Genomic DNA, 14,807 nt, shown 5'->3' on the forward strand with positions numbered 1-14,807 from the left:
TGTACTGTAGTGCAGAACGGAGGGTACTTACAGTCCACGATTCTATTGGATTAATAGGGGTCTCTCAAAGACTTAGTAATAGGAGTTGGAGTCTGTTTAGAATTCAATTCTATTGGATTCCAAGCCTCCCAAACATACCAAAAGTGAGTGGTCCACCAAGGATTCTATTTAATTCCATTCCTCAAGTTCGATTCCTGGTAAACAAACGCACTGAATACAATTTTTTTTTTATTTGGCAGCACATGCATTCCAACTAGGACTGGAAATGAAACAGGTTCGGGTCGGATTCTCACTCAAAACTCTTTACCATATTATGATCCATCCGGATTCGGGGGATTTCGGATATCCATATCCATTAAAAAACACCAAAAAATACACTATTTTAATGATTTTCATATATAAATGTAAGATATAAATTAATGTTTAGGCATCAAAATATAAATCTTGTTAAAATGATTCGGGTTTTCAGATATTCGGGTCGGATTTTAGTCACAAACATAGAAACCATATCCGTTAAAATGGATTCGGATATGGTCGGATTCGGGTTGAATCCCGTACCATTTCCAGTCCTAATTCAAACTCCCACGCCAAAAGCAGAAGCCATCACATGTAAGATGGGCAGGCCGGACATAGGACATGGTCCTAAATTTTTCTTAGGACTACATTTGGGCTTTTGTTGGTTTATTTTTCAAGCTTTGGACTAGGAAGATAACTTTGTAGCAGTGTTCTAAAAAACGCTAGGCGGTAGTCGGGCGGTGGGAGAGCGCTTAGGCCTTCTAGGCAGTGCCTAGACGAGCTAGGCGCTAGACGGTTTGTTTTCCTAATATATATAGTAATACACACATATAAATAAAGAAAATGCGTAATAGTTGAGAAAATACACACAAGAAATGAAGAAAATCATTTACTATAATTCAAAAAATAAACACAAACAAAGATACTTATTACAAAAATGCGTAATAGTTGAGGAATATTGACTTCATATAAAAACATACTCTTTGTTATAGTGGCATATAATTTACATTAGGCTTTAAGTCTTTTAAACTCATTCAAATCTTAAGTATACATGGGTCTTTATTTTTCGACATTTAATCATTCAAAAAAATAAAAAATAAAAACTTAACTGGACCGCCTAGACCCGCTTAGTCCGCCTAATCGGTCCGTCTAGACCGCATAGTCGGTCCACCAATTTTTTAAACGACTAGGACCGAGGCGAGTCAGTTGAGCACGCCTAGCCCCAAGAGACCGCATAAACCAATTTTTAGAACAGAGTGCTATGCAGTCTGAAATTCTGTCATACTGTAGCCACTACTATGGGCTGGGCTATTTTAATGGAGAAATTTAACCACAGGTGGCAAAACGCTATAGGGCAACTTAGATTGTGTCGTTAGGCCATTTTGAGCACGAAAGATAAGGAAAACATGCAAAGACGTTTCAGTGTACTTTGTTGATGGCTCTCTATACTCCTATTCACCACTCCTCCTCCAAGCTTTCTCTTCAAAGTAAACTATTCTCTACCAAAACAAGACATGGACCAACAAGAACACAAACACCACACGTGTCAACGTTTGAAGAAGGACAACTGGAACAGCCAAAATGGGCTGGTGAAACCCCTTTGTCACGTTTTGTTGCTGCTCTAATATCCATCAAACCCCTTTACAAAATTCTTAAATTTGGTGCAAGACAAGTTCTAATCAGGTGAGCCACTCTAAAATTTCATTTTTGAAGTGTGTTTTGGTAATTATTAGGTGCTTAATTAATGGTGTGTTTATTGGCTAGAGCAGTACGGCTGAGAAAAATAAAATTCCATGGAGGGAAATGACTAAAAAGATTTTAGAATCTGAAGTTTATAAAGAATTTGAGACCATTCAAGACACTTGTCTAGTTTATCCTGACTGTATGTACTTTTCTCTTCTTTCCTTTTATTTTATTTAATTACTAATTCTGCTTCTCAGTTAAATGCTAGTATTCATTTTAGAGTTAGTCTTCAGTGCGCGAGATGTATGGTGCGCAGGTAATATGGGCCTTTGGATCAGTATTTTTGCCATGCAATACACACGCACCCCTTGGTATGAGTGGCCCAGATTTGATAGCATACCATACGACCTGCGCACCATAGATTTAGCCTTCATTTTATGCGTGGCTTAATATATCCCATGTAGGACTAAAAATCGACCATACTACAAAGTACAAACTAATGTTACATTAGGGGATGCGACCTCTGATTTGTTGAATTGTGTCGTGGATATATATCTCCACCTGTAAAGATATTTTGCATTGGGGCACTTTCAGGACATTGTGGATATATCGAGATATTGAGAAATATCCACAAGTATCATCTGATTGTGTGTGTGTCCAATGGGCATTCTTGACGGCAAATATATTTCACGACTTTAAATACAGTGATATTTATAATATGGAGTAGGTTCCGTTTACAACAATTTTATGCAAATACTTTGTACAATGCTACCCAACACACCATACAAGATGCATTAAGGGCTGGTTGGTAGATATGATCTTCGTACATAAGAGAACATCTCCACAAAAAATAATTTCAATCGAACATTTCCAACATTGCCAAAAGAGGGTTGGAAAATCGAAAATTTTAGACCGTTAAATAAATTCCTACTTTGGAAACAAATTTTGACTTCGTTCGGAATTTTCGAATGAGCTGAATTTAGTGTTCAAGGTGAGAAAATAATTTCCATAAAAAATCAGGTCCTAATCTTTTTTATAAGGGTCCAATGTATAATGTGCTATAAAAAATTAAACTATTGTGACAGAACCAACTCCATTTAATATATACTATTTAACTGTTTAAAAATAGCAAGTAGATTGTTTACACGTATTTAGTATTGCGATAGACCGTTATTAAGTCATGATTTAATTTCCAAGTACAGGTTCCAATATTTAAAAAAGAGTCGTGCAAGTCATGTTAAATTTTCAACCTTCAACAAGGTATAAAGTTAACTGCCATAAGTTTGCATCAGAAGATATAAACCATAAGTCTACTGGAAAAACAAATATCAATTATTGGAGTTTGATGTCTTGTCTCTCGTCCTCCAAAAAACACCTACTGACCTACCCTACTCGACGAAGCACCATAGTCCAACAGTGTTGATAAGTAGTATGAGACTTCTCAATTTCTCTTTGAAGGTTACGCTGGATCCCACAGTGAAGCCTTGATTGTCTCGTTTAGTATTTGCTACTTTTCTTTTGGGGTCTCTCTATATAATATGCTCTTATGTCGTTCTTTCTTATCCCTTTCCCTTTTCCTCATTATCTTACTCTTGCAAAGCCCTTCCTCGTTGAGCAGATCCTTAATTCATCATCCATTGTTAGCTTGTTGCATCGTTTCTCAAACATTTGGCGATACACGGTCACAACCAATTATATCCCTATGTCCTCCAGCTAAATGCAATTTCAATTTCAGTTGAGTCATGCCTCCACTATCCATACGTTTTTTGTCACTATCGTGGTATCCGCGGTTTCATTCGAAGTCAGCTCTATGGGCCATGAGTAAATTGTGCCTAACAAAATTTAAAGTATGTAAAACAATTGAAACAAGGTCAAGCATAATTTTCCTTTAAACAAGTAGATTTGAACAAACACATTAAATAACAATCCATATTTACTCCTTAAACATTACATGAAAGGAAATACGTAAGTTACAATACATGAAATTAAGTACAATAGAATACTTTGTTATAGTACTTTAGATTCAGTACATGAGATACAACGGATTATATGGGTTGATATTTGAGTCTCGCATGTGAACGAGCTTGCGTTTGTGCCTTCGTTATGGAATGCAAGACGTTGTTGAATGTCCTTTACTCTCTCTTCAACTAAGTCAGAGCTAATACATATTTTCTTTAATATGTTGCAAGTAATTGTTTGCCTCAACTTGTAAAACATTACGGCCATCTACTGCATTAATCTCCATACTTGTGAATAACACAACCATATTTATCTTTAACATTTTCGTCTCACAATGTAAAATTGTCAAATTAGCGTTGATTTCCACGAAAGCATCATTGAGGAGAGGTGGTTGAGAATGATCCACTGTTGTTTGTTAACAAATTGCAGGAAACAAAAATTCAGTTTATGTACATATTAAAATAATAAGATGTTATGTGATTAACACAAATGTATATTGGAAATCAAATCATTACAATCCAACACTCCAAACCGTTAGAAATCGTCACTCTAAACCATTACAAACTTACACGCAAAACTATTCCAAACCAATACTCCAAATGATACATGAGCATGGATTATTAATTAATTAGTAGTTTCTATGTTATTTGGTTTCCTAATTCAATTAGGAATAGGACTTAGAATAGTTTCTTATTTGGTTTCCAATTAGGTTTAGTAGTTGTTTTCTTATATAAAGGCATCTAGGCCTTCATTGTTAGAAGGTTATTATTGAGTATTAATTCTTTGTGAATTGTTCTTCATGTTTGAAGGTTTAAACCCTAGATTTAGGTGTTTGATTTATTAAATTTTATTGATGTTCATCCATTGTTGAAGCTTCCGCCAACAAGATACATCACCAAACCATTACAAAACAGACACCAAACCAGCACTCGGCACCCTATGATGCCAGACTCAAGAAGGGAATAGTATAATACTGGTTCCAAGTCAAGGCTTTGCCGAACCAATTCTTATAATTTTTCACGTGCAAGTTGTACGCAGACCAGTGTTCTTCCAACACAACTATCGTAAACAATAATATGGTGTCTTGGTTTTTCAACAATGGGTCGACGTTTAGGTTCCCATACTGTTTCCATTAAGATTGAGGAAACGCCTATTGTTCCTCAGGAATCACATATGTAAATTCATTGGAGCAATCATGAGATGGATCGTTCCAACCTCCATAAGATTGAAGAGGCGCATATTTTCCCCGAGGAATCACATACGTAGAAGCAGTAGAGTATTCCTCAGATGGATCATTCTATTTTCGCTAATACTTAGGATGTGCATATTCCTCTTAAGGATTCACATAGGCAGATTTAGTAAAGTATTCAAACATATTTTAACAAGTTGAAGAGTATCCATAATACTGATCATAAGAAAGTAACCCTCCCAATTCGTTTGCCAACTGATCCTCAACAAACATCTGGACCTCGGAAGAGCCTTTCTCTGTAAATTGAGGATGAGAAAATAACCCTCCAAGACTATGGGCAAGGCTTTTTCTGGCCTTGTCGTATGGAAACTGGAATGATTTTTTGTTTTGATAAGTAGACTTTATTGAGAGAAAAGTGCAAAGCAAAAGATACAGTACATTACATAGAAAAAAAAGTGAGTGAGAATTTCACCTAGTTACAGAGATAGAAAATGAAAAAAGAAAAAAGAACACCAACTATCCTCATGCAAAGTGATCACCGATAACACTTCGTCAATCTCCAGATATCACAAGACTCCATTCTAAGATTAGATCCTTAAACCTGAAGTTCCTTCTTTGTTGAGTAGTAGACAACCAATGCCATAACAACCCCTTGATCTCTAACACAGTACTCTGAACTGATGATGCTTTACCCCTGAAAATACGGTTATTTCTCGTCTTCCACAACACCCACATAGTTGCATATGGTAAGAGCATAGTTCGGGATTTCGGAATTTTCAGAATTCCGACAAATCCAAAAACCGAAATTCATCAAATTTCGACCCTTATCATATTCAGAATTTCAATTGATTTTGGAATAATCAATATTTCGACTCTATATTCGGAATTCCGGTTTTTTAAGAATTCTTGTACTGAATCAACTTGTGCTAGTAGTGGAAAGACTATGACCATTGGCTGTAGCAGTTGTGCCCATGCCTCAAGAGCAAAAGAGCAATGCAAGAAAAGATGACAGATGCCCTTATCAAACATATTGCACATAGAGCAAAGTCGACACACATTTGTACCACTATGTGTGAGTACATCAGTAGTGAGAATGCTTCCCAAAAGAAAACTCTCACTTTCAAATAAATAGGAATTTGCCATACCAATTTATGGGGAAACGAGGGAATAGGTTGGTAATCCTGATTTCTGCCTTCAGCGATTATAACATCGTAAAAAGAGCTCACCGAGAATATTCCGCTCTTAGTCGAACTCCACCAACACCTATAATCCTGTTCAGTAATTACCATTGCATCCAAAATTGCAGTCAAGTTTGCATATTGCTGCAACTCCCAATCATTACAACATCTCCTAAGAAACAAGTTCCAAGCCACTTGATTGTTGTCCGTGTGTGCATACTCATGAACAAATCCCCTTTTGTTAGTTGATGCTTGATAGATTAAGGGGAATTGCTCTGCCAGAGCTCTGTCACCAGCCCAACTATCCAACCAAAAGGAGCACTTGTTACCCCTACCAACTTTGAACTTAATTCCACACTTAAAGATGAGTAAAATATTAAGAATGCCTTTCCACAGTCCACAACCGTAACATTGATTTGTGTTATTCGGCCACCACCTAGATTTAGAATACCCATACTTTGCAGTAATAACTTCACGCCACAAGGACCCCTTTTCGGTTAAATACCTCCATAGCCACCGACCTTGAAGGGCCTAATTCATTGTCACCAACTTTCGTATCCCCAACCCACCCTCCTCCTTAGATACAAATGATCCATTTAAATAATACTCTACTGCTTTTACATATGTGATTTTGATTTCTCAGGAAAAACATGCGCCTCCTCAGTCTTATAGAGGCTAGAATGATCCATCTCATGAAGCTTCAACAATAGATAAACATCAATAATATTTAATAAAACAAACACTTAAAACTAGGGTTTAAACCTTCAAACATGAAGAATAATTCTCAAAAAATCAATAATCAATAATAACCAATCTAACAGTGAAGGTCTAGATGTCGTTATATAATAAACTTAACTTCTAAATCTAATTGGATTCCAAATAGGAAACCAACCATCCTAAATCCTATTCCTAATTGAATTAGGAAACCAAATAAAATAGAACCTACTAATTAATTAATTAATTTAGAAACTTCCATGCTCATGCATCAAATACTCTAGGGGATCTATGGATGTGGATCCCGAGGAACAACATGTGTCTCCTTAGTCTTATGGAAACTGATATAATGGACATCACATCGCAATCCACTACAGATGCTATATTGTGCTATGTACCAATGTACACACAGGAAATTTGGCATGGTGGATACTAGGTGCTAGAAGATATGGACGGCACAATTTATGCAATTGGCGTCTGTTAGTGTAACAGACAGCAAAAATTGTGTTGTTCACTTGTTAGTCACCTTTCAGTTATTCTTTTGTCTATGTTGCATGCTAATGGACAAACAGTAGAAATTGTGCCTCCGTATCTTATTTGGCTATCAAATATGGTCCAGTGCTACTTTAACATATGTTTTGCTCGGTAAAACCTTTGGGTGATGATACCAGAGGTCTGGCCCCGCCAGCATCAAAGAGTTACTGATCTCATTTTAAAACAGGCTTACCAATCAAAAAAAAAAAAAAAAAACTTTAACATATGCTATATTTGGCACCTATATGGCATGCTTGGGTTGCATGTTGCACTGGACTTGCTACTTAGGGATTAAGATTTTACCTTTCAAAATACATACTCTGTTTTCTATGCAATGTAAAACAAACTTTCCTATTTTTTAAGATGGCATAACATGGTTGAATCTTTACCAAATGCAATCTATATAATTGCAAACATCCTTTTGTCACACATGCTTCATAATTCATGACAATTACATCCTTATTGTTAATATATACTATTTAGGAGGATGAGATAAACTTAAGTGCTCAGTTGTTGTTATTTTTCCTTTTCTTAACAACTGAATTATGGAGTGGTTGCTACTGAACAGATTATCTGAATCCATTTCATGCATATGATGATGGTAACCTTTCATGGCTGGTAAACCTTTAGACTACTTTCAGTTCTAATCTTTCGTTTATTGACTAGCTTTAAACTTATTATGAATTTTCTTTGGCCAATAATGTACAGTAGGACATAGCACTTCTTAAGAAATTTTGTATTATATGGATGAAAGGAGGAACTCTTTTCAATACATACATATTCTCATGGCAGGCAGCGGCAGAAGCAGAAGCTGCGACTATGTCCATTGGTAAAAGAGCAATTCCCAATGCCTCTTCTGTTGACGAAGCAAATCAAGTTGTGCGTGGAAATTGGCTTCAAGCGATTGAACAGCATTATCAACTGTGTTCAGTAAATTCTACGATCAATGATATATTGGATATCGGTTGTTCTGTTGGTGTTAGCACAAGATTTCTTGCTGACAGGTTTCCTTCAGCAAAAGTTACCGTGAGCTTTCTTCTTCCTTTGAAGTTTACATTTATATCAATTGATATTGTGCAAGTCATTTTCTAAGTAGAGTACCCCCTCATCATCTTGGTACTTATGTTTGAGCATAATTTCAAATATGTGGCAATTTTTATAGGTAGTTCTGCTGTTATTTGTTCATTCTTCTGCTTGAGCATGACATAGTTTTGTAAAGAAATTCATAATTTTATATGTAGACTCTCTTTGCTCATCTATTTACTTTATCTCTTTAATATCCCTATCATATTGCATATAAGTTTTTTTTTTTCTATTTTTTTTTTTTTTAGTCTTTTTTTATTATATAATATAACATGAGATCAGATGGCATACTAGTAAATGAACATCAGTAAAGTGTAAAAGTGGTGAACTAGGAAATGGAATGGTGAAGAAGAAATACATACGGCTAGTTGTGCCTTGTTATCAATGCCAAGGATTCCAGATAGCATAAAACCACAGCAGAGGATGATGGAGATTTGAGATGAAAGGTCTGGAGGAGAGCAAGAGCAGGAGATCTTGCTATGTACTTATGAAAAGGCTAATTTGCATTCTGTATAGGAAAATATATTGTTCAGCCTAGAGGGGGAACAAGCAAGCTGCTTCTACCGAGTTCCCAACAGCAGCTTAGCTTAGTATTTTTAACTCTTTCTACTGGCCTGGTGCTACTGGATGCTTTTTAGGAGGAAACAATGGAGCAGGAAGAAGTTTAACGACCTCCATTCCTGGATTTTCGAATTGAGAAATATTGAGCGAGTTTAAGTATTCCCGATTGATAGACCTCCTATCTTAGCATAGCAAGTGAGAGACACAAAGCTCAAGTCACTTCCGTAAGAAGCTTGAAGAGCTGGACTCATTCCAAAAGTTTGATTCTGTCCCTGCTTGTGCAGGGGGCGGAAAAGGCTCCTTGATCTACTATCTTCAGTTGAACTGTCCATGACTCCAATATTGATATCTTTTTACTGAGTCAAAAACAGGAATTGTGAGTAGCAGAAGGAAATTGGGCGACCCCAACACAAAGTAGAATTATCTTCCAACCAAGGTTCTTAATCAGTTGATCTCGTATTCTAGGGAAAAAGGCTATTGCATCATGTTTAACATTTCTTACAAGCAAACTATATAATAGCTGTTATTTGACAGTGTAAATTAGTTTTAATACGATTACTGACCATTACCTGTATATCGTAGCATGCCCATTCTTGTTGATTCTCTTTCTTGGAGCAAAGGGCTGTTTATAGTCCGCAGCCTTTTTTCCTTGGGCAATATCTGAATCTCATCCAATTAGAGACACAAAAGTGTGCCAATGGAGTTGTTTGAAGGACACCAAGTAATATTGATTGTTAGAGATAAACTATATTGTAGAAGATGGGCATCCAACTTAAAACCAATTGGTGATAAGTGGAGAGGCCCAGGAATTTATATATTCTCATGCAAGGCTTAGCATATCCCATCCGTGACATTTGGAAAAACATATAGGTCGGAGTTGTGTCTGAAAATGTTAAAGATAATCTAAAGACACCACATTTTCTTTTTCTTTTCTGCAGCAACGCTGAAATATTTCAATTTTTGGTGAATGCAGATTTACTCTATTAGCGGGAAAAAAATTGCTGATTTACTCTGTTAATATATGATAGTGTATGGAGTAACAGAATACCCCTCTCAAATTCTCAATTACATTTACTATAATAGTCAGTCTTCTCTAGCATAAAAAAATATGCATTGTTAATTTCCACCATGTACTAAAGAATCTTAACTATGTTACAGGGGTTGGATCTATCACCTTACTTTCTTGCTGTAGCACAGTTCAAGGAGAAGGAGATGGTCCCAAGAAAGAATCCAATTAGTTGGGTTCATGCAAATGGTGAAGCCACGGACCTTCCATCCAATTCTTTTGACCTTGTCTCTCTTGCATATGTGGTACATTTTTCATTACTTTGAGGATTTAGTGGTGTTCAATTTATCATGCTTATTGTTTTGAATGAGCTCCACATGTGCTATGTTCTGTTGTGTAACTTTTGTTACATTGCCCGTCCCAACTTCCAAGCATCAGAATAAGATGATTAGATCTATCAACTCAGAACAGGAATGAAATCTGTTACCATGTAGCCTGATTGATGTAACACAAAAGTTTGTTTAGGGTCTGCACTAGAGACAATATGCGAAATCCACCTTGTCTTAAGTTGACAAGGGTTTCTGCACCTGATTCGGTGATGCTTGTTAGCTGTTGAGCTCGAGTATGGAGAGCAAGTCTAGTGTTACACATATTGAAACTACTTATCTATTAAAAACAAAGTCAATAGGAAATACCATAAAAAATTGTCAATGAGGAAATAGACATAATTTGGAATTCCGTAAGTAGAGTAGTTGATAAAATTTTAACGATGATTCTGTTTAAAGTGAGTAGTTTCAGTCGATAGTGTTGAAAAGTAGATTTTGGATGTTTGAGAATGTTGTTGAATTATTCATTTTCCTTTTTCTTATAACCCTGTATCAGTTAACAGTAATGTTTGTTGAATCACTGAGAAGTTTATTCTGCAAAGTTTGAACTTAAAAGAAACAAGGCATTTGCTTTGATAGAAGATGTAGCCACGTTATATCAAGTATGAGAAGGTTCACACCACAAACTTTCTCTGTAAAATCCCAAGAAACCAAGCGTTGGTTGCATCTGGAACCCTGTTTCTGTATGATTTTAAAATGTGCTCTTACAAATGAAGGTTTTATAATCCATCCCTCTGAGAGAATGGGAACAAATGCAGATTCATGAATGTCCTACAAGAGCAATAGTTGGCCTGGTGAAGGAAGCCTTCCGGCTTCTCCGTCCTGGAGGCATGCTTGCAATAACTGATAATTCGGTAATCTATAAATTTTTGTAGTATATGATGTCTGTTGCTGTTAGAGCCTTGATTATTAATCTAGTTCCATTTTCTTTTCATTTCAGCCAAAGTCCAAGATCCTTCAGGTTCTATCTCTTATTCCTTTATTCATCTGACAGCACTCTTCATTGAAGTACTAGTAAATCATATTCCAAATTTCCAATTAATTGATGCGATTCAAGTTTGATCACTTTCAAGTTATCTTGTATACAATGAAACTTCAGGGGAAGCTACATGCTCAGACTATGTAGTTGTAAAGGAAAACAGTGATTAATTAAAACTGGATGCTACCGATCAGAAAATATTAGAACTGGATGCTAATAAGTGAATTATCTGACTTTCACCGCTATAAGAAAAACTAATAATATGGTTCAACATTCATACATTCTTTAGTGAACCTAATCAACTCCAAAAACATCGGGCACTCACAAGAAAAAATCATTATAGTTCAGCTCTTTAGCTGTTGTGCGCTCACGTGTTTTACTGTATCATCTGCTGTGACCTGCTAATTAGCCATGTCTACTGGCTTTTGATTCTATCAACTAAATATTGCATAGGTGCTGTAGAGGTTCAGAACTTTTATTTTAAAGTGTTTAGCAGCACTGTTAAGTGATACTACGAAAAAGTGAGGAATTGAATATTGGACGTGTTGGAGATTTGCAAGCCAAAGTTAGAAAAATCTCTGACCACTCAAGATTCTTAAGATATTAAATCACTGTCTGTCAGATTACAATTTATGCTGCATTTTTTTTTTACACTGGCCCTAATTAGAAAAGCTTCGCATGAGTAGTACCTGGGCCTAGGCTGCGATGATAGTCCTATTTTTCTTTTTTTTTTTTTTTTTTTTTTTTTTTTGATAATGGATATTTCGTGACTCAAAGATTAATTGTTTGGACACTTGACTCAACAATACAACTTGGAAGAGTACTGTGAGCTGTTGCCTTAGCCGCCCAGCCAGCCAACTCATGAGCCTCCCCTATTAAAGACCTACTTAGCCAACAAAAATTAAATAGTTCAGAAAACTCCAAAATAGCAATAATATGGTATACTGCACTTCTATACTTCCAGCTGCACTCATCAGGAGGTTCATTCAGTGCTTTGATTATCACCATAGAACTGTATTTGCATACATCCCAAATCCTTTGCTAACAAAGCAGCCACCTCCGCTGCAACAACAAGTTCAGCTTCCTCTGCGGTAGTTGCACTGAAGTTCCTAAATGCAGCCTTAAGAACTTCACCTCCCCCAGTTTTAACTATCACTCCTGCTGCTGCTCTGCCACTAGACCTATCAAAAGAAGCATCGAACAGTATATTAACCATAGTACTAGTTACAGGGTTTACATTATTTGTATCATGCATGAAACTGAAAAGGAAATGGATTAGGGTTTAGAGATATTGTTGTCTTGGTCCTCCCCAAAAGCTTGTAGAGTTCTCCTCCAAACATCATCTACTCTCTTGATTATAGTGATCCTGTTTTTCTTTCCTGTATCAAACAAAATGCTATTTCTATGATCCCAAATGGTAAGCATAAGGAGGATGCTGTTTCTGATTTTTCTCCAATAGTAAAGCATTACTTGACTTGTCTCAGTCTTTTATAGGAGTTGTCACCAGTATTGTTTACACTGATGAAAAGCACAGAACCATTTTTGGATGAGTACTACCTGACTGATGTGGAAGAGACAATGACAGAAGCTAGCTTTGTAAACGTCTATTCAACTCTTACAGATCCAAGACACAGGACTGTGATGGGAACTGTACCTTAGTAGAGTATCTAATCGTCAACAATGTTCATTGTAAACTCTTTTATTCAAAGGAGACATTCTTATTCTGATTCAGTTAAATGCACTTTAATAGTTTTTGTAATTATGTATCATGTCCAAACCTGAATGTCGTTTGAATATGTATATTGTTATCCTGGAGCTTGGGGGGAGGCTCAATGTGCAGCAGTGCAAAGGCATTTATGTCAGAGCACTAGGCTGCATACTTCCACTACAAAATAAACCACTGTGTGCAAAGGCATTTATGTCAGAGCACTAGGCTGCATACTTCCACTACAAAATCAAACTATACGCAACTCCGAAGTGAAATATTTGAGTGACTTATTCCATATGGTGTAAAAAGTGAAAAAGTAAAAATTTATTGATGTTCTCTAACTAGGGCAGAGAATTAGGTTGGTTTTGACCCGAATCCAAATTGTTCTGAACCCGTTGCTCAAGTTGATTTTCATATCTGTTTATTTATTTGGATTTGGGTTTGGATATATTTTTTAGATTTTTTTTAAATTTTTAGTGTTATTTGATCGGGTGTGGGTTGGGTTTGGATTAAAGATTGAAGATTTGATTCGAATTCGGGTTCGAATATTTTCAAACTATTCTTGTTCAAATTTAGATATAACCATATCCGACTTGAACGCAACCCAACTAAAACCCGACTAAAAAAACCCAACTGCCCACCAAAAATCTGACAGCCTTTGTTGACTTTAGACTTTAGTAATGATCCACTATTTTTGTTGCCCCTTATTATCCTGGCACACCCCATAAACATTAAGATCCTCTTTGGTCACAAGTAGATCCAAAAGTTTGTGGTTGTTTTTGGGAGCACACCCTTTCCTAATTTGTTATATAGATATAGATGGGAATACTACAATTCTTCTGGCAGATCTCCCAAAGTGATGTGTTGGAGAAACTGGTCTTCACCGCTCGCTTTCAGAAAATTGGCGTTATTTTGTTTTTCAATGAAAATGAAGACCGGTTATATCCTTATGATTTTGCCAGCGGTGTGATGCTGAAGGGTCCTGTTAAAGGTTTAGAGGTATCCTCTGAGAATATAATACGACACGTTGGTGGCGGCTGTGAAGGTGATGTGGTTGATTGGGAAAACAAGAAATTGTTTTTGTTGTGTAAAATTGAAAATTGTTATATACTTAGGTTCTGAAGGAGGGACAACAAGAATGCAAAAACTAAACAAAGTCTGTTTGTTTAGCAAAGTCTGTTTGTTTGGCATCACGCATTATTCACGCGCACGTCAAATATAATGTACTTTAGGGGATTGCTATATACACCTACTGATTCTCTCAAATCAGACCCCACTTTAAAAATTAAAATACCGGACGTGTCTCCAAATATCTTCATAGTAAGACCCCATTTCATACATAGATAGAGACAGTTCGACAAGACTAACCTCTTTAGTTTTGGATAGTTGATATGAATTATTTAGTTGGTCAAAATTTGTCAATTTTTAGTAAATTTATAAAGTTCGGTCAACTTTGGGTGACAAAATTTTGATTTTAAAACTATAATTCGAAAATCATTACTAACTATATATTGTTTAAGTCACTAAAATTTGATCAAAAGTGTAGAGTTCAAAGTTGAAGGTTCTGGACTTTGTATAGATGCAAATAAAATTGTATTGGAATAACATTTTTTTCTTTATTTCAAATTTTATTATTGAATTTCGGATAACAAAAATTACTTTGGGTTTTCAATACAAGACTCTCAGTTTAGGTAGCTAATATGAACCGTTTAGTTGGTCAAAATTGGTCAACTTTTAATAATTCACTAAAAAAATTGGTTAACATTGGGTGACAAAATCTTGATTTTAAGAGTACTATGTATAAATGCAAAT

The 14,807-nt window shown here is 35.9% G+C and overlaps 1 protein-coding gene across 1 annotated transcript; it reads left to right on the top strand.

The window, feature by feature from the left end:
• The first annotated feature begins 1,376 nt into the window (after window positions 1-1,376).
• Window positions 1,377-13,049, top strand: LOC147516536 (uncharacterized). Its single transcript, XM_086589089.1, has 8 exons — window positions 1,377-1,698; window positions 1,785-1,897; window positions 7,841-7,890; window positions 8,065-8,298; window positions 10,075-10,227; window positions 11,067-11,162; window positions 11,249-11,269; window positions 12,782-13,049. Exons 1-8 carry the CDS (start codon window positions 1,451-1,453, stop codon window positions 12,944-12,946), a joined length of 1,080 nt encoding a protein of 359 aa, XP_086445215.1. The 5' UTR covers window positions 1,377-1,450; the 3' UTR covers window positions 12,947-13,049.
• The last annotated feature ends 1,758 nt before the right edge of the window (window positions 13,050-14,807 follow it).

Source organism: Coptis chinensis, chromosome 2 (assembly GCF_015680905.1).
Source record: "Coptis chinensis isolate HL-2020 chromosome 2, ASM1568090v1, whole genome shotgun sequence".
NCBI classification, from domain to species: Eukaryota; Viridiplantae; Streptophyta; class Magnoliopsida; order Ranunculales; family Ranunculaceae; genus Coptis; species Coptis chinensis.